Source organism: Ictalurus furcatus, chromosome 13, assembly GCF_023375685.1.
Source record: "Ictalurus furcatus strain D&B chromosome 13, Billie_1.0, whole genome shotgun sequence".
Classification (NCBI taxonomy): domain Eukaryota; kingdom Metazoa; phylum Chordata; class Actinopteri; order Siluriformes; family Ictaluridae; genus Ictalurus; species Ictalurus furcatus.
Genome location: NC_071267.1, coordinates 12,765,369 through 12,790,813, shown reverse-complemented (window position 1 = coordinate 12,790,813; position 25,445 = coordinate 12,765,369). Strand labels below are relative to the sequence as shown.

General features: G+C 37.5%; 3 protein-coding genes across 3 annotated transcripts; 2 read left to right on the top strand and 1 right to left on the bottom strand.

Moving 5' to 3' along the window:
• Positions 1-9,219: 9,219 nt before the first annotated feature.
• On the bottom strand, positions 9,220-11,261 carry desi1b (desumoylating isopeptidase 1b). The gene is made up of 6 exons (XM_053640749.1): positions 10,653-11,261; positions 10,517-10,538; positions 10,300-10,369; positions 10,025-10,134; positions 9,746-9,868; positions 9,220-9,581 (listed from the first exon to the last, which is right to left on the bottom strand). Exons 1-6 carry the CDS (start codon positions 10,735-10,737, stop codon positions 9,488-9,490), a joined length of 504 nt encoding a protein of 167 aa, XP_053496724.1. The 5' UTR covers positions 10,738-11,261; the 3' UTR covers positions 9,220-9,487.
• A 62-nt stretch (positions 11,262-11,323) lies between these two features.
• xrcc6 (X-ray repair complementing defective repair in Chinese hamster cells 6) lies at positions 11,324-16,832 on the top strand. Its single transcript, XM_053640719.1, has 12 exons — positions 11,324-11,521; positions 11,657-11,769; positions 11,869-12,010; positions 12,084-12,341; positions 12,429-12,615; positions 13,877-14,063; positions 14,162-14,330; positions 14,450-14,611; positions 14,740-14,869; positions 14,981-15,081; positions 15,706-15,822; positions 15,930-16,832. Exons 1-12 carry the CDS (start codon positions 11,452-11,454, stop codon positions 16,127-16,129), a joined length of 1,836 nt encoding a protein of 611 aa, XP_053496694.1. The 5' UTR covers positions 11,324-11,451; the 3' UTR covers positions 16,130-16,832.
• A 1,166-nt stretch (positions 16,833-17,998) lies between these two features.
• josd1 (Josephin domain containing 1) lies at positions 17,999-23,536 on the top strand. The gene is made up of 5 exons (XM_053639146.1): positions 17,999-18,174; positions 19,905-20,588; positions 20,869-20,997; positions 21,086-21,280; positions 21,703-23,536. Exons 2-5 carry the CDS (start codon positions 20,302-20,304, stop codon positions 21,803-21,805), a joined length of 714 nt encoding a protein of 237 aa, XP_053495121.1. The 5' UTR covers positions 17,999-18,174; positions 19,905-20,301; the 3' UTR covers positions 21,806-23,536.
• Positions 23,537-25,445: the final 1,909 nt, after the last annotated feature.

Here is a 25,445-nt window from a genome sequence, read left to right as displayed (position 1 = left end):
GGTTGTTAGTATACCAGTGGTTTCTTTCTTTTTCAAGACATTTCAGATTGTTGTACTGGCTATGCCCAATGCTTGTGTAATAGCTCTGATTGATTTCCCCTCTTTTATTAGCTTCAAAATGGTTTGCTTTTCTTCCATAGACAGTGCTCTGGTCTTCATGTTGGTTTGTCCTTTTTAACAACAAATGCAGTCTTCACAGGCGAAACCCAGGGCTCAAACCAAGAGTAGACATTCAGAGCTATTAATATTTAAACAATCACTCTAACAGGGCACACCTGCACAACAAGTAACACCAGTCAATCACGTGTTCCAATATATTTGATCACTTGAAAAATGGGTGGGTTAAAACCAAAGGTACCATGTTCTAAGTTGTTTAACACATCTAGATGTAACTATCAGGAAATGAAAGCTGAAATTCTGATCTATTGTCTCACATTCGTCTTTTGATCTCAAACCCATATGTCTTCAGTGTGAGGCATAAAAAATTGGCCTTGCTGTTCCAATACTTTCACAGGGGACTGTATATAACAATGAGTCTTTATTGGTCACATATACATATGCACAGTGAAATTCTTTTCTTCGCATACCCCAGCATGTTAAGAAGTTGGGGTCAGAGCACAGGGTCAGCCATGATACAGCGCCCCTGGAGCAGAATATATTCAAATATCAGGGTATATACAGTCCCCTGTATGTTGCAAAAGTATTGTGATCCAAATTACATGAAAAACATTCTACAGCCATCAATTTGTTTTTTAAACATGTATTTCAAATACAGGTATCAGGAATACTGGCCATCCCTGACCTTCCATCTTCTGGTATTCTTACTATTAGTATGCTTTTTCCCCAGAGTTAGATGCTCTACTCCCACCATTTACACATTTGTTCTACACTTATTCCATTTTCCCATGATTTTTCCTTTTTTTATCCTGTACTTTTCTATTTCTTTTTACTCCTTATTTCCTTCATCTATCCTGATAACAGACAACCCATTCTGCATTACTTTGCTGCTCTGTGATGAACCCACTGTAGCATGAAATATGGCCATCCTGAGACGGTAACAGACAGAGAGCAGTGGATTTACTGATAAGGTTGAGAAAGTAAAGCATGAGAGATGGAGGAGGAGGTTACAATGAAATGAAAGGAATAAGCAAATTGCCTATTAGACTGAGGGGGTGGAAATACCATGCCTCAACTTACATTTCAAATAGTGGTGGGGGGATTGGAGATTCAGTAAAAGAATTAGTGATGCATGGCTGTGGGGCAAAGTGCTTTCCGCAAGTCATATGTAATGTGGCTATAAGGTTCTTTTTGGGCATCATGGGCATGTGGATTATATATTGGTGACCTATAATGGGAAAATAAAATAAAAGAAAAGAAAATGAACATTTGATCTGATGGATGTGATAAATGATCATATCTTTAAAACATTAAGAGGTGTGTTACTTTATTAATCACTAAAATAAATATAAAGTGATGAAAATAAACCTAACATGCTGAGCTCAGACAAACATCTACATTCTGAAGATACTGTGGAAGGCAGTTAGACACATCATTCCTGCCTAAATTTCTGTTAAAAGGTCAAACTGAATGTGAATCAATGGTGTTGAAGTTGTTTTGTCAGAATGATGAAGGGAAGATTTTCTCTGGTTAAAATGTCGGTAGATGATGAGATCAAACCCACAGTGCATTCCTTTTCTTGTTTTCAAACAGAAACCAAAATTGAAAGAGAAAAGTCAGAGAGCTGACAATAATGAATCATTTCATTTAAAAAGAGCGCTGTTTCCAATAGTTGATTTTAAGGCATATTAGGAAAGGCTGGCATCAATGTATACAGCTTCTAGCACAAATTGACAGAGTACCATAATATCCACAGTACAGCAATTACTATTAATTAGAATTGCAGTGCTTTGTATCTGATTGCTTACTACATGCTACTTACAGATATAGTGGATATAAAAGTCTACACACCCCTGTTAAAATGACAGGTTTTTGTGATGTAAAAATAAAGTCATAAATCATTTTCACTTGAATCTTGTTGGTTGCAATATCGCATTAAAGGTGGAAAAAGTTTATCTTGGATTAATTTATTGTACATCACAAAAATAAAAAAAAATAAAAAAGTAATTTTAACAGGGGTGTGTAGACTTTTTATATCCACTATACAATCTCTCCCACCTTATTTACATGATCATTACAAAGCATGTTCCTCAACGCACAAAGGCATGTATAAAAAAACAGCTATGTATAAATTAATATAGGAGAAGAGAGCATAAACCTGACATACAATTATATTTTTTATTTGATTTTGACCACATAAGCACTAATTTGTGTTTGCCAGAGACACACAATTAACTGAATTATTACCCACAATATGAATAAATACCAGCAGATACTGAGTGCCATTGAGTGTGAGTGTGTGTACCAATTCAAAGCAATTATGTTATTAATTTTGATTTAAAATTCATCAGTATCTTTCAGTTAATAACTGATGTCAGATCGTTGTACAAGAGGATATTACTACAGAAGTGCATGCAGGTTATAGAGAACCTTCCATTCACAGAAGACAAGAGGAGTGGTGAAAAATGACACTTAACTTTAACTAAAATATTATAAAGAGTAAAAAGAAGGCAACAAAATGAAGAGAAGAGAGGAAGTGACTGCACATATTCAGCAAGGGATATATCTGTACAGAAAGGAAGAAGCAAATTTAAGATGAAAGGAAGGAAGTGACTACTCAGCGCAACATCCTTTGATGGTACTCTAAAATACTCCGGTGAGCTGCATGTACTCCTATAGCAGTATCACAAACAGAAAAGTCAGTCTGATACCTGAGGGGCCTCTCTGTCAAACGTGACCTTTACAGACTGAAAAAACATGCAAATGTGTGGACACTCACTGTATTGATTTCATTATTATTGTGAGCTGGTCTGGAAATTCATTGATCCACTGAGAAAACCCATGGCTTCCATCTTTTTTTAATCACTCATCCTCCAATCAAAATAGGACCCATAATATTGACTGGTCCCACTAACAGAAGTCCTCAGGGAAAAGGCTTGTTTAGGCTCCAGCCTGAGAGTTGGTCTGTTTCAATGTGGCTGGTATTACTGTATGATTACTTCAAATAGTTATGCCTGCCACATTGCTTCAAACTTTTACCTAGGGGTAGGCAATGTGATGATAAATTACAAAATGATGTTTAAAGAGTCTAACAGGTGAAGAGTACAGTAACAAACTGCATTATTATTAATAGCACAAGTGAGCTTTTTTATTTGTGCAGTCAGACAGTAATGTAAAACTTAGTCATGTAAGCAATGTTGCACCTTTTTAGCTCACATGCTGTTTATTCTGCATGGCTTTGGCTTTGCTCCGCTCATGGCCACACACACACACACAAACACACGCAAGCTCATTGAGAGGAAGGGTGGAGACAGACAGACAGACAAACATTAGCTATTACCCCTCTAGCCCAGACACCTCCCTCCCAGTGCAGACCCATGCTCAAACTATTGTTGTTTACATTTGTTAATGATTTATCATGGTGGTGGAGGGCATATCATAGGATAAACATCATCAGTCAGAATAATTGTGTATTGAACTGCAGTGAATGGGATTAAAATGGGATTTGTAACCTGCATTCACCAAAATGTGAGATGGTATATTCCTTGAGATAACCATTCAGCTAACAGGAGAAACAACAAAAGGAAAATTCTAAATGACAAATATTATATTACCATCTTCCAAGTTTTCTCTTAAGTTTTTCTGTCATCCTCCATGTTTTATAATACACTATATGGGCATACGTTTGTGGACACCTGACCATCACACACATATGTGGTACTTCCTCAAACTATTGCCACAATGTTGGATGCACACATTTGTATAGGATGTCTTTATATGCTGTAGCATTACAGTTTTCCTTCACTGGAACTAAGAGGTCCAAACCTGTTCCAGCATGACAATGCCCCTGTGCACAAAATGAGGTTTATAAAGACATGGTTTGCCAAACTTAGTGTAGAAGAACTTGAGTTGCCTGCACGGAGCCTTGACATCAACCCCATTGAACACCTTTGGGATGATCTGGAATGCCGAATGTGCACCAGGTCTCCTCTTCAAACATCAGTGCCTGACTTCACTAATGTTCTTGTGACTGAATGAGCAAATCCCCACAGCCACACCCCAAAATCTAGTGAAAAGCCTTCCCAGAAGAGTGGAGGTTATTATAACAGTAAAAGAGGGACTAAATCTGGAATGGAATGTTCAACAAGGGTGTGATGGTCAGGTGTCCACAAACTTTTGGCCATATAGTGCATGCAGTAACAGTGTTTATTTTTGCCATCTTTGTTCTGGTTAATGTTTCTTAGGCTATATACAAAACATAACAAACACCATCCTTTTTCTTTTCTTATTGTGATGTGACTAGGATATTCAGAATAACAAGAATTGAATACATAGCATTGCATCACTACTTCAAATGTGTGTGTGTGTGTGTGTGTGCTACAAAAAGTACTAGTAATGTGCATGAGGAAGCTGAGAGATGACTGTTGTTTTGTATTTTTAAGAAGCTCAACAGTGTAGCTAAGCTTAGGTTCCAACTACTACTGACGAGGACCTGTACATGTGGACTAATAGAGGAAGGACAGCTTGATTCTTGAGCTAAGGGATCTGACAGTTGAAATTCCACACAGAAGGAGGTTTAGGAAGAGAGAGATTACAGTTCAACTCCACTTCTGAGGAAGAGAAAAACACTCAGAGAGGATTTAAATGGAACTAATAATAGTAGTGAGTATATGAAGCATGTCTTGGTGTTTCCTTCTAGTACCTATAAAACATAAAACCATTTTTAAACATTTAAAAAAATTTCACCAGTGATTTAACAGTTCCTAGGGTGGGATCCAGTTTTTTTAAATTGTTTAATAGTCAACTTTGTGACATTTCAGCACTATGCTCAAGATTCTGCTTTGTTTTTCCCCCCTTTTAATCCTTCGTGTCATATACTTCATGCGTAAAGAGCATTTTATGCACAGCTAGGTATCAGTGGTTATAACAGATTTTTCCTCCTGTTTTTAACACTGTAAAATTACTAATGTATTAAACCTGGGGTGTCAAACTCAATTACTTATATTACTTTTCATTTCATAAATTGACAAAAAAAAATTGTAGTCATTCATACCACAACGCCTTTACTGTAGCAATAAAGAAGAAATTATATGGGCTTATCATAACTATTAGAAAATAACACCTCACTTCACTAAGAACATAACACTTCAACATTTTTCTTAGGTCACTACACTGATTTTAACTAATCAAATACTTATTGGATTTTTTGTTTTTTAGAGCCTTGAACACAAGTGTAAAACCAAACAGCAAACATATACTAAATCTATCATTTTTTTGTAGGTGGTCACATTAATCTGCACAACAGTGGGTTCCAAAAATATTCCATATGATATTATTTATTGTTATAGATTAAATTTTAAATGGTTTCAATTGACTTTGTCGCCATTGATCAACACAGAATAGTCCTATGATGACAAAAAAGTGCTTTAGAAATCTTTGCAAATTTATTAAAAATCTATACATGACTGGAAGTTCTAGAGACATCTCAAGACAATCAAAGCCCACAGGATGTACCTGAGCTCAATTTGGAATCTGAATACTTATCTAAATGAGATATTTCAGTTATTTATTTTTTTTATATTTGGAAAAATTTCTAAAAATCTGTTTTGCTTTGTCATTATGGATTATGTGCAGATTAATTGCCAAAAACGGACATTTAATCCATTTTAAATTACATTTATAGCACAATAAAGTATGCAAAAACCGAAGAGGTCTGAATACTTTCCGAACCCACTGTATATGTTCACTAGGTGCATGCACTCACACTGAATTTGAGTGACGAAATAATATTGTTATGTTAGCTGTACACAGCCTCCTAATTTAATTCCTCTGTGGCCAGGAGTCATAATTTTCCTCCTCACTGAGCAACTGCTTCATCCACATGGTCTTTACTAGATGAATGTCCACATATTTGACATGCTCCATCCATACTCCTCTACAGCACAAAATGCAGATGACCATAAGCTTACATAACTAAGACCTCTGAGAAATTATACTCTCAATGGCATACCTTGCATAACTCGTCAGTGTCAACACCTAAGCTACTGAATTTTTTTTTATACACCCAACGTAAATCAAATAACACAGTTTCACAATGTGGTCTATGTTTGTGGTCTATGTTTACAGAGAAGCACAGTATCTCAGACAGTTTAGACACAAAATCACAAGGTTGTGAGCTCAAATCCCAGCACTACCAAGCTGTTAGTGCTGGGCCCGTGAGCAAGGTCCACAACACTCACCAGCTCAGTTGTATACATGAGATAAATGTAAGTCGCTCTGAACCAGGACATCTACCAAATGCTACTAGCACTTTTAGATAAAAAAGACAGGACTGACTTCAAAATAGAGTATGTACATGATTCCCAATTACAACTGTATTTACTTTCCATATTTTCCCACAGGACATGACTTATGAAAGGTCATGTCATGAGTGAAAGTAAGAGAACCTCTCACCTGCTTAAAACAGGACGCACCTGTAAGTACAGGAAAAACCTGTAAGTAACTGCTGGCATGGCCCTCATTATCAAGTACAAGGTTTTCTACATGAAGATCACTGCACAAAAGGATATATAGGGGTAAATGATTTACAAAATTACTTAAAAAGTAATTTTTAATTACGTTTAATTAACCATTTTATTTCCATTGTCATCCATCTGAACATTATGACAATGTTTATAGGAAACGAGTAAGAGCAGATATGTTTATTGCAGGTTATAGAAGATATTATACATTTACATTATAATAACAATATTCAATACAGTGGAAATGTATATGTAAAAATTCTAAATATGAATGCTGATGTCTGTTTGGCTTGGTTTACCTCAGAACTGTGTAGTACTTCTGCCACTTAGTGGCCACTTTCATTGCTACACTACAATTATCAAAGTCTTTTAAGCGGACAAACAGCATCACAATCAGAGGTATCTTACACCTCATCCCATTCCCTTTTGTTCAAGGAAGATCCCTGTGTTAAACTGAAACAAAGTTGCATTACAGAAAAATAACATTTTGTTTCCCATTAGTTAATAAAGATAAAAAATATACAGTTATGCTTTAGTATTTGAGATACAAAATAATTACACCAATTTGACAAGCGATGTAACCAATAAATCAGTTAATATTAGGTCAACCAAAGCATATTCAAGTCTATAATAAATAAAGAAATCATTAAGTCAAAGTATACACATAGACATACTAACTTCAACATAGAGAAAACATCTTAAGTTAAAAGATTCTCTGTATTCTGTCATTATGTAGCTTTTTGCTCCTCAAAAGGTATTAATATATATATATATATATATATATATATATATATATATATATATATATATATATATATAAGCTTAACCTATACTGTTTGATTTGTCTGAAGCGCAATCTTATGATCCAAACTTCAGTGCTAATGACAGACAGAACTTGTAAAAAAATTTAAAATAAGTTATAAAACTGAGTTCAACAAAGTTCATCAACAGAGCAATCTAATTTCGACAGATTGTAAAGGTAGAAATGATTCCATGACAAATAATGACAAAAAAAGAAGGTGAAACGGGTACAATAAATCAACTCATCAGCACATGTGCCATACAACAACGGAGACAAATGGATAAGATATGAATGGAGGTTGCCAAGAGAAATTTTAAGAAAGTAGTGTCTCTATGACACAACAATCCTATGCTTTACCACAAAATCATAAACAATGTGCATTCCCATTTGTATCTTGTGATATTTGGTACCAGTATAAATGTAGTCCCACCTTGCATATAGCATGTTTGTATTAATATGTTATACATTTCCTGAAATTCTTTAAATATTTTGTTAGCTACATGTATTTTTGTTATTTTGTGTTTTTTGTTTTAGTAAGTGATGAGCCAAACATTTTGTTAATAAAAACAGCACAACGTGTCTGGAAGACCAGAATATTTTGCAATATACTACTCTGCATTATATTACTCAATATATTATTCTGAAGCTTCATTACTAAGAATTTAGTTTCATTTTACCAATCAAGTTCTCATTAATGTCTTTTACCACTACTGTAATGCTGCAATTTCCTTTGGATCAATAAATCTATCTATCTATCCATCTATCTTATCTATATGTACATACATATATATAAATATATATACACATACACACATATATATATATATATATAATCATCTATCTATCTATCTAGATATCCTAAACCAATGTATTATAGTGATAGATGGGAGAAAATTGTAATTCCCCTGTTGTAGTTGAGCCAACACATATTTGGCATCTAAACTAGAGATATCAGACTAATGTTGCTCACAAGTAAGGGAAGCTTAGAGCCTCCAATTCAGCATCATACAAACGTGCATGTTAATCATCACACACTCAACTCAAATAGCGTCAAGATATTAAGTACTAGTAAATAGTCTCTCTTTTTGGTTTCAGATACTGCAAGGCACTGTCATACAGTACAGTAATGTGTCATACAGTAGAGTAAAAAAGTAAAAACGTGTGCTGCAGGGTATAAAACAGCAATAGCAGCCATAAGCCAGAATCACTGCCTCAGCATTTATTTTGGTATCGCTTTGCGCAAACTTGTGTGACTTTCAGATGTTACTGCAGATCAAAAAAATCAAGTCAACACAAAAGCAGACTTTGAGATCCAGGAGGAATCCATTATTTGTCAAGAATGAGCCCCAGCCTTAACATACAAAATAGCGGATGATTTATTATATAACTATTATTTATATAAACAGTATAGTATAATTGAACATTATAAAATAAACTTACATAGTAATCATTTATTATAATATTTCAATGAAATGTGATCGCTGCAGTGAAAGATTTTTCCACACTGCTTTATTACGGTTTCAATTACAAGCTAATAGTTCATCACTATGGGCCAGTGTCTGCAAAAATCAAGATCCTGAGGAGAGCGTTTTACTTTGTTTTTAACTCAGAATGCAACATAATTTAACATCATAAACCGCTTAGGTTTATCTATACATAGCATATGATGCATTGCAGCAAACTATTTATTACTCAGGTAACTTAGCCTATCTAGAGACTGTGTTTAACAGGCTTTAAAAACTCATTTGGTCATGTTTATGTCTTGTATAATAAGCTTGAGATGTTGGTTTATGAAACTATTCTTTTTTTAATGCATTTTGAAACAAATGTGTGATGATGGAGACATCAGTTAGGCTGGCAGCTATAAGCTTCCCTCATTTGTGAGCTACATTTGCCTGTAGTGCCAGAAAACACACATACACAAACATACATACACACACAATCTCTATATAATGGCTGATATTGATCTTTGTGAAACCTTCATTTTTTTATTGGACCTAATTTTTGCCGGAACCATTTAACATGGCAATGGTCTTTACAACACAGTCTACCTTTGTCCATAGTGTCCATTGAAAGAGTTGTCTGTAGGTGGGGCAATGCTGACAGACTCAATCAGAGGACGCAGTGTTTGTCCAAAAGGCCTGTGGAGAGCAGACAAATTCATGTTAAATGTAGAGTTTCAGGATGGCAGAATTTCTGGCATACATAATAAGAAAATGTTCAGTGTTAATACTGCTATCAGGTAATTGGGTTGAACTATTCCAATTCATTTTTCCTACACTCATGGTCTGTATGAGAGACTTACGTGGAAAGCACATCGGATGGCAGGTCAGTAATATACGATGGGATTTTTCGTCCTGTTAAAAACTGGGCCATCTCACTACTGAAAGTGTTACAGTTGTGTTCAAAAAGGTGGTACGTCTCTGGTCTGTATAGAGAAATGAAGAAGAAAAAAATGCTCTTATATGTTACTATACATATGTAATTTGCTTCTGATTTTGCATACTGAAGCTTTGTTGAAACATAAGCACATCATCTGAAACATGATCAAATCTGTAAAAGCATAAAAAAATTATGAATTTGCCTATATGTAGACTCTTGCAGGGATGAAACATATTCTGTAAATATGTCCTTAGGAACTTCTGTGTTTCCCAAATCCACTATGGCATCGGGCTGTCCCAAAAGTGTAGCAGCCTGAAACAATGAACAATGCATGACCACGTCATTCACAACACATGACTCAGCTCTTTTGGTGTGCTGTTGTATTACAGCTGTGTTCCTTATCTGAGAACTAACTTCTTTATATTTCTTTATGAACAAACCAGAAATAACACTGAAGACTATTTTAATATGTCTTACCGGTGGGCAGTGTGTTATACCCTGTCCCCCAAAGAAATACTCTGCTCCGTGGATTACTATTGCTGTGTGCCTAGGTTCAAATAACACAGGTTTTTAACTCTCAGGCTTATAAACTTCTGGCATGTTATGCCACAACAAACATTCTTCGATGAGAAGCACCATCATAGAAGGACCAGACGGAAGAATGCAGAGATATACATGGCTTTTAAATACTTACCAAACTCCTTCGAGTTGTTTTCCTGTCAATCAGAAAGCAAATGTTAATATGATAAATGGCTTTACAAGTAAAGACTATTTGCTTACCCTGGCAACTAATTGACTTTAGCTAGGATCTTGCTAGTCAAGTTACTCACCTAACAGAATAGGACTCAGCTGGCGAGCAAGTCCCTTTGACAGGTCATAAATATAGAGCTTCACATTGTAGGTCTGATCCTCCATCACTCCGCGCAGTTTTTAATTTACCTCCTACCTAAAACTTAATTAACGCTACAGGGATGTGTTCCGCCGGATTTTGCTTACCTGCTAAGGTTAACCACTAATTTAAAAGTTTAGGGAAACGCTAGCTAAACGAAAAGACAGTAACGCTACCTCAGTGACATAAAAGAAAAGACTAGGACGACTACAACACAGAAGATGACGGCGCTATTTACATCAGGAAACAGAAACTGCCTCGTTCATACTCCACAGCAATAGGTGGCGATATAAAAGCAATAGTTAGTCAATAGGACATTTCGTGCAGTGTTCTTACATATCGACGTTTCTAACAGAATTGTAAAAAAAAAAAAATGCTATTATTTTCCAGCTGGTACAAGTTTTAAAAGTTCAGTCTAATCTAAGGTAAATACTTCTGCGGTAGTTTGGTTACATTTCTTTTCTGTTTTCTGTTTATTCGTCGGTCCGTGCCCAAACACTTCCGCCTTCACAGACCACGCCCTCCTACACTTTAATTGGTGTAAGTGATTCCATCTTCTGTCGTTGATTGGATTGTTGCGCTGTCACTCAAATTGTACTCTTTGGCCCACGCATCCCGCGCGGGGTTTTGTGCTTCTGCTGCGGGACATCGCTTCCTCGTTATAGAGCATACATTACTATCAAAAAGTAAAGTCTGGGGTTTATTTAAGGTTAACGTGTGAAAAAAAAAGAAAAGGAAGAATGGCTGATTGGTCAGACTACCGTAACGAGGATGACGAAGTTGAGCAAGAAGAAGGAGAAGAATTTGCAGGTTTGCACCTCTTTCCTTTCACGTCGTTAAAAAGGCTTCAAGTTAACATCCAAGTGTAAGATATTTAACCAACGTGGATTAAATGTAGTTATGAACCTGTTTAATATGAAATATATTCTATTGATATTGTAATAGGAGAATACAAGAGCAGTGGGCGTGACAGCTTGGTGTTCTTAGTGGATGCATCTAAAGAAATGTTCATTACGGGAGAAGATGGAGAACCCTCTAACTTTGACATGACAATGCAGGTATGCACACATATACTGCCTGAAATCCAAGCAGTCCTGCTTCTGAGCAAATTATGGTCAGTTTTACAACACCCATTTGTATCTGTCTTTTTCTTCTAGTGTGTGCGCAGTGTGTACACCAGTAAAATCATAAGTAGTGACCGAGACCTGGTTGCATTGGTGTTTTATGGGACTGAGCAGAGCAAGAACCCCAGAAACTCTTTCAAACATGTCTACGTTTACCATGATCTGGACTCTCCTGGTAGGCAAAAGATTTTGTGGTGGTATACTGTTGTCAGAGTTGTCAGTTTATAACCAACCGATTCTTCTCTCAGGTGCTCGGCGTGTACAGGAAATCGATAACCTGAGAGGTGATAAAGGGGCTCAGCTGGCTGCAGAGATGCATATCATGGGCAGTGGACAGACGTCACTCGGAGATGCTCTGTGGTGCTGTTCAAACTTGTATAGTGACATTAAGCTACGGCTGTCTCACAAACGTCTCATGATTTTCACCTGCAGAGATAACCCTCACGGAGGAGACAGAAATCGAGACAGACAGGCTTGTACTAAGGCTGATGATCTTAAAGAGACAGGTGAAAATACAAAATGTTAAACTTTTGGAAGCTTATATATCTGTTGTTGAATCTGATCTTGATATGAGTATTTCTCTCTTTCAACAGGAGTGGTTATAGACTTAATGCACCTTACCAAGCCGGGAGGGTTTGATGTTTCTCTGTTCTTCTGTGACATTGTAAGCCCCCCTGAAGATGAGAGTGAGTTTGGGGTGCAGTGCGAACCTTGTGGGAAACTTGAGGAACTACAGAAGAGGGTCAGGGCCCGAGAGATGCAAAAGAGAGCTCAGAGTAGGTAAGTGAAAAGACTGTGGAATGTGTATGTGCAGTTGGAAAGTGTGGATACAAAACCTAAAATGTAGGTAGTAAACATTGTTTACATTGTAGTAGTTTAAACATTGTTTATAGACCATTTTACTCCATTGTTACTTGTTTCCAAGTACCAAGAACTATAATAAAGGCATTTTCTTCCACATAGACAAAGGTAGCTATTGCAACGCATTGCAATGTTATAAACTACCTCCGAATGGGCCACCATGCATCACCATTCAGCCCGTGTCCTGTCAGCTAAATGTAGCTTAATGTCACTAATAATTATTCAAATGTTCATGCTTTTAATAAATATTTCTGTCCTGCCACCATATCAGTGAATTTAAACTAATGCTTGCATTCAGAGTATAAGGTGTGCGTGTGTGCGCGTGCGTGTGTGTGCGTGCGCATTTAGGAGTGCACCTCCACTCGTTGTCAGACAGTGTTTGATAACTAAAACACATAAAATTCTGGTATGGCCTATATATTTCTGCACTTGAAGTCTTCTTTGAATGGTAGATTGTGATACCTTCAACCCTGCCCTGTGAAGGTAGTTGGTAATTTCACTAACTGTTGTTTTGGGGCTTTTCCTCACAGCTCTCACAATGTTTTTGTCATCAACTGCTGTTGTTTTCCTTGGCTGACCTGTTCCATGTCTGTTTGTTAATACACCAGTGGTTTCTTTCTTTTTCAAGACTTTCCAAATTGTTGTACTGGCTATGCCCATTGCTTGTGCAACAGTTCTGATAGATTTTCCCTTTTTCTCCACTTCATAATGGCTTGCTTTTCTCCCACAGACAGCTCTCAAGTTGGTTTATCCTTTTAACAACAAATTCAGTCTTCACAGGCAACACCTAGGCCTCAAACCAAGAGTAGACATTCAGAGCTGTTAATTCTTTAAACAGTCCATTTTAAAGGGCACACCTGGGCAGCAAGAAACAGTTATCAGTCACAATTTTGATCACTTGAATGACAAGCAAAAGGTTCTAAGTGGTTTAACATATCTAGATGTAAATATGAGGAAATAAAAGCTGAAATTCTGATCTGTTGTCTTGTAATCATCTTTTGACCTTAAATGCAAATGTCTTCAGTGTATAGTGAAAACAAGAGAATTGGCCTTGCTGTTCCAATACTTTCAGTGGGGATTGTAAATAAGCCCATTGCAAATAAAATATCACAACCCACATATGCCCCTTTTGTATAATTGCCCCTGTAATGATATGTTTTATACCAACTTTTTTTCTAAGAATTACTTTTTCTCTGGGAGATGATATGAATGTGGCAGTGGGTATCTACGTGTTGGCCAGAACAGCCAGAAAACCTTCTGCTGTCAAGTTGTACAGAGATACCAATGAGCCAGTTCGCACTAAGACCCGTCTCTTCCACACCCAAAATGGAAGCCTGCTTCTGCCCAGTGATACCAAGAAAGCCCAGGTAACTGCTCAAATTGCATTTTTAAAGAATCATCTGTTATGCATAAGCCTATGGTAACAAGATTTAGCATGTACATGTTCTCTTTTTGTTTAATAAAGGTTTATGGAAACAAGCAGATTGTTATGGAGAAGGACGAAGTGGATGAGATCAAAAAGTTTGATGATCCAAGTCTGGTTCTGATGGGGTTTAAGCCAATGGATCGTTTGAAATTGCACCATCATATACGACCTTCATTGTTCGTATATCCCGAGGAGGAGCAAGTCACAGGCAAGGCTTTGTTTGTTGCTTTTTCTGTACAGATTTGATTTAAACCGAAATGCTTGTTATTGTTTTCTGGCATGATAGTACCTCTTTCACTTCTCAAAACACATTCAACACTCTTCCAGGGAGTTCCTGTGTTTTCACCGCTCTGCTGCAAAGATGTAGTGAAAGAAACCTGTTTGCATTGTGCAAATTAACTTCACGACGTAACACTCCACCTCGCTTTGTGGCCTTGGTACCCCAGAGAGAAGTTGTGGACAACAGTCAGGTTCAAGTTGCACCGCCAGGTACCACCTGTCATTTTATAGCAAAATATTATTCACCATAATGAATATGTACAGTAATTATACATTACTGTAGATCTGTCATCCTGTCCAGATATGAACACTAAACACTGTTTACTTTCATGATACAGGTTTTCATGCTATTTTCCTACCCTTTGCGGATGATATACGCACTCTGGATGTGCACGAGTGTCCTACAGCCTCTGATGAACAAGTTAACAAAATGAAAGAGATCGTGCACAAACTCCGCTTCAAATATAGGTATTGTTTTCATTTTCGCCATGTTAATTCAAGGGAATTGCTGTAGTGTGTCCAAATAAAAACAGTAATGAACAAATAAACCAATTTCGTTTGTGAATTTTATGCCTATAGGAGTGATGCATTTGAAAATCCAGTTCTGCAACAGCATTATAGGAATCTGGAGGCCCTAGCTCTGGATATGATGGCACCTGAAGCTATTGAAGACTTTACAAGTAAGAGTTTTCCTTATCTGAATTAGCCATGTTTTTAACCTGTGATGTCATATCATGAATCACATGTATCCTCATATGCAGTACTGTATATGGCCAAAAGTTTGTTGACACCTGCACATCACACCCATGTGTTTTTTGAACATCCTATTCCAGATTTGGTCCCCTAATTGATATTATAATAACCTTATGGGAAGGCTTTCCACTAGATTTTGAGTGTGTCCCTGAGGTCAGGCACTGGTGTTGGGTGAGGAGGCCTGGGTTGCAGTCTGTGTTCCAGTTCATCCCAAAGGTGTTCAGTGGGGTTGAGGTCAGGGCCCTGTGCAGGCCTCTCAAATTCTTCTACTCTAAACTTGGCAAACCATATCTTCATAGACCTTGCTTTGTGAACATTGCCATTGTCATACTAGAACAGGTTTGGGCCTCTTAGTTCCAGTGAATGGAAATTGTAATGTTACAGCCTACAAAGACTTCCTATACAACTCTGTCCTTCCAGCTTTGTGGCAACAGTTTGGGGAAGGCACACATGTGTGTGATGGTCAGGTGTCCACAAACTTTATATAGTGTGTGTATATATAGGTCATATATAGTGTTATTGTTAAATTTCATATTTTTGTCCATCTCCAGTGCCCAAGGTGAAAATGATGGATGATCGACTTGGTCCTCTAGTTCAGGAATTCAAAGATTTGGTCTATCCAGCGGACTACAACCCTGAAGGCAAGCCATCAGCCAAACGTAAACCAGGTGAGGGATCATGGATTTTAGAAACGACATAGATAAAGGTGACATATTTTCATTAGCAGTGTCAGTCACTAGTACTGCTGCTGAAGACATTCCTTTGTTTTTAACAGCTGAGTCTGGGGGAGGTGTTGACAAGAAACCAAAAGTTGAGATTTCAGAAGATGAGCTGCGAGCCCATGTGGCTAACGGAACTTTGGGCAAGCTGACGGTACCTGTGCTTAAAGATGCCTGCAAACAATTCCGAGTACAAACCACAGGAACCAAGAAACAGGAACTCGTAGATGCTCTGACTGCACAGCTCTCTAAATAAATTGTGACAAGATTTTGCCTGAGTTTATATGATACAGTGCCTGATGCTGACAATTGATCTGAACAGTTAAGATGTGTTAAATAAGGAGTAGTTTTGCTGTTTTAGTAGGTGAAGGAAGTGTTTCCATACTGCAAATGCTGTTACAGCATTTTAATCTTCACTTACTGTTGTTACACATTGTTTTAAGGATTTGTAAAACAGAAAACAAAAACCTTTAAACACTAATTAAAACTTTTTGTACTGTTTGATTTCCAGAAAGAATGAGTGTCTCTGTTGTAAATACATTGTACGTACCAGTACAAAATAACTACAAAATACAACATTCAAAAGAAACAGAAGATATTTAAATGGTTGTTTTATGATGCTTTATTTTTACTAGGAAACAGTATTATATGGGAGACAATTCTCTTTGTAATAACATTTCTGTTCAGTAGTTTTTGTTTCAGTGGTGTCACAACTCTCACAGCTCCAGAGCTCCAAAGTCCCTGGTTCGATCCTTTCTTCCAGGTTCATTTGTTTCTTTTCATTGGCCAAAAACATTCCTATAGGACGATTGGCTATGATAAATTTGAATGAGTGTGGAATGTTCAAATGCCACTCTGCAATTGAGTGGCGTCCCATCCTGGGTGCATTATCCCACCTTGCACCCAGTGTTGCTAGGGTCGGTTCCAGATTTGCCATGACCCAGACCAGTAAAAGTGATTACTGACGATGAATTAATTAATTTTTTTTCCTCATTATCTGTCCAACATGCCTGCCTCTTAATGCCATTTTTATATTGAAAACCAGGAAGGTGTGATCATGACTTCAGGCAGCAGTACTGCTCTCCTGATGACATTAAGAAACATTCAATTCCAATAACAGGGCTGCTTGACACTTCAGATTGGTATGTAGATTTATATAATTCAATGGCCAGATTAAAGTGATGTACTCACAAAACAACTTTTTTGGGGGTAAAAATTATAGTTCAGTAAAAATTAGTTTAGTAAAAAAAAAAAGTTTTTGTACAGATTATAAATATACTGGACAAAAATATATAGCATTTATATTTTTATTCAGTGTATTTGTGAAAGTAGAAAATTCCATTGAAATTTCACCTTGTTAACACCTATTACTATTTAATTATGAGTCTAAAATTTTTAAACTTAGATAAATATAGAATGATATGTTCACAGTAATGTTTTATAGATTACAGTATTTAATGTTCGTTACAAACCTATTGACCATAAGAAGCACATCGTAAAAATGTGTGTGTGTGTGTGTGTGTGTGTGTGTGTGTGTATATGTGTATATATATATATATGTATATATAAATATATATAATATAATATATATATATATATATAATATAATTATATTATTTATATTTATATTATATATATATATTTATATTATATATATATTTTTTTAATATATATATATATATTTATATATATATTTTATTTATATATATATATATATATATATAAATTGTGTGTGTATGTATGTATGTATGTATGTATGTATGTAAAAACCACAAAGCCGTTTTAATAACTGGTTCTCATTCCTGAGCATGAAATTGATCATTAGAACAATTACATGTGACCTGATGGAAATTTGAACCATAGTTGTCTAAAATGTATTCAAACCAATAAATGATTGTTATTCTTCTGGATTTAGACCCTGAACAAAAAAACACGTTCATGCACAGTTGAGGTCATAGCTGAATGGACATGTAGTGCACTGTAAAGTATATATGAAGTATTTTCTATACCATGGTGCTCTATGTACATCATATGTTGAAAATAGAGCCATTTAGGTTTAAAAGCCAAACTTTGCAGTCGCATGGGCGGAGCTACAGTTCGCAAGGTGCTGATGACATCGCCAGAGCAGGCAGCAGAAAGCCAATGACGTCTCGCGCATGCTCAGGTTGGAATACAGCGCTATAAGGAAAAAGTGCGAGAAACAAAGAAATAAACAACCTCAGGAAAAGAGATAAAAACGTCAATTTGACAGCAGAGGAACAGCTCGGAGTCTACAGCATTGTGTACTGGTTGCAGTGCGCGGTGAGGAGGATTAATTCTATGGTTTCCTTTTGGCCGTATTTTGTAGTAAATAATATCAGACGGGTAGCATGTAGCTAGCTGAGAAACGTTATGGCAAAATTATTAGAGAGGGGTGGATGTACTGGACAGAGTAACCCTAATTCATGTTTAATATCCGGAAATAACTAGTTCTTAAATGCTGTCTGAAGTTTTAAAAAGCTTTTCTTCCCATTTCTTCTCACAGCTGTGTACTAGTCAGCAGGAAGTTTATGGGCCACTCTGTCCAAAGTAGATAACGTTACCTGGAACCAGACGTTAGCGTTGTAAATCTAGCTTCAGAGAGAACAGTATTTACATTGCTCTTATTCGCATAGTTACAGTAAGGAAGCAGATATACGATTAAGGATTATTATTATTATTATTATTATTATTATTATTATTATTGTATTAATATAGATATGTAACAGTATGAAAATTTCATATCGCGATTATCGTGACCAAAACTATCACGGTTATCAGTATTATCACGGTATTGTTGAAATGTGTTGAAAATGTACAAAAAGTACTGATACACACTGAAATCTTTTATACAGGTTTTATATTTGTGTTTGGTCGCACACTGATCACATCACAGCGGCTCTGCCCCGACTGCTTTTTTTATAGTAATAAAATCATTTAGTTCAGTTAGAGGACATGCGGGAGACAGTGACAGAGCTGAGGAGAATTCCCAACTTTCCAAGAGGACCAAATTCAAAGTGTGGTCATATTTTGGATTTTATAAAAATGCTGAGGGAGACTTAATAGAACATTGTAACCCTGTCTGCAGAGCTTGCCAGAAGAAAGTTGCTGTGAAAAAGTGGTTTTGGTGCTTTGTTGGCACTTTTCCCTCTTTCCCCCTCGCTTTTAAATTACATGCCTTGTGGCCATGGGCGTTTCACTTTCACTTTTGATTGTTTGAAGGGTGGGTTCATTATTATTCTTAATGAAAAACACAACAACAACAAAACAGTACAATGACAAACTTGCTTAATTTAAACCAAATCTTCCACCATCGTCTTGTCAGTCGCTTCGCCTCACTCTTCCCGTCAGTTGCTTCGCCTCACTCTTCCCGTCAGTCGCTTCGGCTCGCCTCACTCTTCCCGTCAGTCGCTTCGGCTCGCCTCACTCTTCCCATCAGTCGGCTCGGCTCGCCTCACTCTTCCCGTCACTCGGCTCGGCTCGCCTCACTCCCCCCGTCAGTCGGCTCGGCTCGGCTCGGCTCGCCTCACTCCCCCCGTCAGTCGGCTCGGCTCGGCTCGGCTCGCCTCACTCCTCCCGTCAGTCTGCTCGCCTCACTTTCATCACGCGATAAATCAAATCTGATTCCTGCTGATCTATGCTGCGACTCTGACTCATTCGGCTCATGCTGAATTGAGCAGGAGCGTTCAGTTTTTAATTGTAGCGTTTGTTTTCAACGTCTTCAACTCTCAAAAAAAATGTTGCATGCTGCCATTGAGTCAGACTCATGCTGGGTGTGTGTGAACAGCATTTACCGTGAGTTTTACTATCACGATAATCGCGCACGATTTTAATGATAATTAAACGTGACACGGTAATCCTCACCATCAAGGAATTTTATCATGGTTTATCATGAAACCGGTAACCGTTTCATCCCTATATTAATATAATATTATGTTTTCTTTTGTTTTGTTGTAGATTGTAAGTAGAAATTATTTCAACTAATGCTTAATCTTTATTTCTTTTTCTTTAAGTCTTGCGTGGTGTGAATTCTTCATGACTGCCACAAGTTCAGGAGTTTCACTTGGTCACCTGTGTGTGTTTTTCCTGGATGTTTTGCAACATCTGATCTGAGCCAAAATGGAAAGAACTGCTTTGTGTTAGAGACCACTTTGGTCTTCAACAGGTCCACATGCGAGAACCGTATGTAGAACACAGAAAGGAGATGCCAGTGCTGATTCCAAGAACATTTCGCTGTTTTGTCATCTGCTGATATTTTCTTTATCTTCACTCATACACTCTCAGTAGATACATTGAACTGGCTTCAGTTTTCTCATTGTAGCTATCTTCCCCTCCCCTTGCCATACACACCAAGCATCTGAGTGGTTGTTGTGGAGATGACAGCGGTGACAGAGTAGCAGAGTATCTGGGATGGGGAGTACACCATGTTCTGGTAAGGGGAGGGGGGTCGGTAGTTTTCAGGAGCTGGGCTGTATGCCGTGGAAGGTCAGCAAACAGAAAAGTGAGGCTGCTGGAGGTGGATGTGCCCCTGAATCGTATGAAGCTTTAAATGCCAGAGTCGTCCCTCCTCCTCAACAACCTCCTGCCATCTACCATGAGAAGCAACACAGAGAGTTATGTGCTCTGCATGCACTAAATAATGTCTTCCAGGACGGTGCTGCCTTCAGTAGAGAGGCACTTCAAGAAATCTACCAGAGGTTTGTAAATTTTGCATGTTGCACAAATTTACTGTATTTAATCTAGGCCAGCACCTTTCAGTGCCTTGCTTTTGGCACTTACAGTCAACTTATACTTAAGATACTGTACCTGTTATGAGACCACTGTTTAATACACCACCGAACGGGAACAGGAATAGTTTACAGTCCGTAATCAAACAGTCAGCATCATAAATAAGAACTTGCAACATGAAAATATAGTTAAACATAGGTCTGATGAAGATTGTTTTCCTTCTTGATAGTTCTCTGTCCTGCCTTACAGGCTCTCCCCTAGCACATTGGTAACCCCTCACAAGAAGAGCATGCTGGGTAATGGCAACTATGATGTAAATGTCATTATGGCTGCATTACAGACACGTGGGTATGAAGCTGTTTGGTGGGACAAAAGAAGGTACTTGCTCTGTCACAGATAAGATTTAATGTTCAGTACACTTATTGTCTGCATCTTTGTCATTATGTCAAATTTTTGTTTATCTTAGAGATGTGAGCAGTATCGCACTGCCAAACGTGACGGGCTTCATTTTGAATGTGCCGTCCAACCTGCGTTGGGGGCCTCTGCGCCTGCCACTAAAACGGCAGCATTGGATTGGAGTGAGGGAGGTGGGTGGAGTCTACTATAACTTGGACTCAAAACTGCGCAATCCCCATCCCATTGGAACAGCTGATGAACTCAGGTATTTTGAAACTACCCACACCACAAGTGTTTGTGATTAAATGAGACTTATCTGATATATTTCTAGGAGTCTAGGTTACAAGTATTGCTTCTGTTGCAACATCGTGACAAAACTACACCAATAGATGATATGAAGTACATGTTTAATTATGAAGTAAAAGCAAGTAACTCTGTTAAATCACTGTTTTATTTGGCCATGTAAACGTTCACAAGTCTGTTTTATTTAACACCGCCAAATAAAATAGTGGTATAACTGAAGTCAGGAACAACACTTCATAGTTAAGCACATGTTCCCCACTATTTTTGTAGGTTTTGTAACAGTTCAGTTTTTTTTTAGCACCACAGCTAAAAAATAGGATTGTCAGCTTATGAGTCCAACTGCCTGGAAATCATGTTGCAACATTATTTTTGATGATGTTGCAGGAAGTTCTTGCGTCACCAGCTTCGAGGGAAGAACTGTGAACTGCTGTTGGTTGTACCAGAGGAGGTGGAGGTCCATCAGACCTGGAGGACTGATAATATTTGATAGTTTTCTTGGATTGTCCAGCTCATGCTCAGGAGGGAATGTAAGGTTCAATCAGGGAACCATATAAGAGCAAATGGAGTTGCACTCAACATGTCACAAAAGCACACTGGCAAGACTTTTTTGTTTACACACACAAAAAAAAAACCACACAAAATGCTGGACACAGGCTAAAGCAGCAAAAGACATTAACACACAGGGATGTTGCAAAAAAAACACTATACTGTTCTATAAAACTTTCAACAGTTGGAATTTGGCAAAGCATTTTTCTATGTCTGCCGTTTCTTTTTTTGTTTCATACTGTTTTAGATTCAAAATAAGACATTTGAAATTCAGTCATGCATTCTCTGTATATGTTACACTCAGTCACTTCTTTGCTCTTCATGTGATTCCCCTTATGTCCACATGATTGTGTATATTACACCTCAGCCTCTACTGTGGCAGTGGAGGTTTTTGATGGCCAGCTTACAAAAGGAACCTGAAGCACCTTCACCTGATAGTATTCAGTGTGTGGTTTGTTGCGGGGTGTAATGGATAAGAAATATCTAAGCAGCACAGTGTGGCAAAGTAATAACTGGATTTTTCATGTCAATCTTTTGTAGGAGTCTTAGGAAAACTGCTACTTTTCTGTCTTGCACTACAGCCATGCTACCCACAATGGTTATTTCCTTCACACAGATACAGTTAAAACCATACAAGGATTATTTTACATGGATAGTAAAATATAATCTTCATGCCCCATTGCCAAACTGTCTGTGCTGTATTTTGAATGGATGTTAAGAATTTGTTTGTTCATGAGAAAAAGTTGTTGAGAAAGAAAACAGATTTAGTTCTTTAAATAAGTGCTGGAGTTAAAAATAGTTTTGTGAGAGAGATTTAAAAGGATGAGATTGTTGTTTTGTTGTTGGTTGTCTTTTGTGTTGGTTGAGTAATTAAGCCAATTATGCAGTATATCTGTAAAAGTTTGTTCAAGTCTGTGTATACTGTTCATTGTTGGGGGGGGGGGGCTTCTAAATGAACTCGAAAGGGAATTATTTGAAAGGGAAATCTAAATGTACACCTCAGGTTTTCTCAAAACTGCACACTCTCATTTGATTTAGTTAACATCTAGATTTAGATGAAAGAAACCTCTAGCATTCTGGAAACCTTGCTAGGCCAAATCCATAAGTATATTAATAAATATTACTGTTGTACAAAAAGGGACATTCCACATTTACATACACAGGGTGCTTAGTTAAACTGTAGAAGTGTTTTGATTTCTTTGCCATGACAATCCTGTTCCCTCATGTCCCTTTTTAGGGAAGATGTAGTCACAACGTGATCATGCCATTGTTTTCCATGCAAATGCTTGTAATGGCACTTTATGTATAATCAAAGATGTGTTGTGACATCAATAAAATGTCTTTGTATGTAAATGGATTGGTGGTCCAATATCTGCTAATGTGCTGTGTGCAACGAAATAACGGCCCTGCACATCCATTTGATACTGACAGGAAATTTAAACTTAGATTGACCTACTAGTGTATGTCCTGGAAGCATACAGACCAGTTCTGAAATATGGAAGGCCAATAGATTTACAAAACATTTAGTGTACATGTAGGCATGTCTGAAAAGAGGGCAGGTATTTTTTTGTATCTAGAGATGACAAAAAAAACTAAAACTATGAATTTGCATGTGCCAGATTTTAGTTCAAGCCTGCAATATAGTACCTAATAATGTAGTATACTTTTAACAAGTTACATAGGCTAATATTTCATAGTTTATATTCATACTCTTCAATTCAATTTGATTTGTATAGCGCTTTTTACAATAGACATTGTCTCAAAGCAACTTTACAGAAATATCAACACAGATACAGAATACAGATATTAAAGTTGCGAATTTATTCCAACTGAGCAAGCCACTGACTGGTGACGGTGGCAAGGAAAAACTCCCTAAGATGTTTTAAGAGGAAGAAACCTTGAGAGGAACCAGACTCAGAAGGGAACCCATCCTCATCTGGGTAACAACAGATATTGTGAAAAAGTTCATTATTGATTTATATGAAGTCTGCATGGCCTTAGAAGCAGCCGTAGTCCCAGCAGTATGGAATTGGAGTAGATTAGAGCTCCATCCAGAGGCAGGACATCCGAAACTGATCAGGCATGGATACTCTTGATCCCGTGTCAGAGGGGTACAGTGGCTTGGTGGCTTAGTGATTAGCATGTTTGCCTCACACTTCCGTTTGAACCCCGCCTCTGCCCTGTGTGCACGGAGTTTGCATGTTCTTCCCATGCTTTGGCGGTTTCCTCCGGGTACTCCAACTTCCTCTCCCAGTCCAAAGACGTGTGTTGTAGGTTGATTGCCATTTCCAAATTGTCCGTAGTGTGTGAATGTGTATGCGATTGTGCTCTGCGATGGGTTGGCACCCCATGGAGGGTGTCCTCTGCCTTGTGCCCCAAGTTCCTTGGGATAGGCTCCAGGGAACCTCTCATTTCTCATTTCAGTCATTCTTTCACATTAGTCATGTAATTGATTTTAGAGTGTGTTGATGTAAGCTTGTAGAGTGCTTAAACAAGTCATTTATATTTGCAAAATATGGCCGTATGTATACAGTTTTGGTTAAATTACCCATGTTGGTGTAACAATTTAAGACTGATAAGGATCACTAAGATGAGCCCTTTTGTCACCTTACTCAATTACATTTTCATACCACAAGCTCTTACTTATGACAAGGCTGTGTATAACTAGTCCTCACATAAGTGAGGCATAAAGTGTGTCCAATGAATTAAAATGTATAAAACAGTGGAGGCTGGCGACTTTCAAAATAGGTGAAGCACACAAGACCAGCAGAACAGCACTACCAGTCAGCCAGTTAAATATACTGTACCAGGAGAGCTAACAGGACCTGTTTTCACTCACTGACTTTGGAATTAAAACAATCTTGGGTGTTCTCAGTCTTTCCTCATAATTAAGAGCATCTAAAGATGTTTTCAAAATCAGGGCAACAGCAGTGTCTAGTTAGCTAAGATAGCTCAATTTCACTGAAGAAGGGAGTGAAAACTAGCTAGCTAGACTTATAAATAAACAACAAATTTCCAAACACAAATAATAAAACAGAACTTGCAATTTATTTACAATATTTACAAATTACAAAGTTAAAATAGCAAGCTATACTAGTTGCATAAAACTGTAATGTATTCCGCTACTCAACTCCCTGACTACTGCAGCGAGCCCACTGCGAGTATCAGTCCAATTGAGAGGTCTCCCAATCTTCATATGAAGAAGCCATGTGTCCAGGCAGGACAAAAATGCATTAATGATATGTGTATTGTCAAGTAAACATTGAGATATTTTTTCCTATGCAAAACACATCTATGATGCCCTCATTGACTCTCAGTGAATCTGTCGTGGGATCTCTCTGAAGCCATGCGTCCATGGAGTTCTATCAGTAGTGTGCCTACTGCCTTCTGTGGACATTTTCACACATGCTGCACTGTCCACTGAAAAGAGTTTGCATTAAATGAGCACAATATTGCAGTGAGATTTTAGATATTTGATATTTTGATTCACTAAGATCAAATTTCATAGAGTGATAATTGTACAGACAAATTGGTAAACATTACATTGCCACATTTTAATGAAATGTTAGGGGAGGCCATGC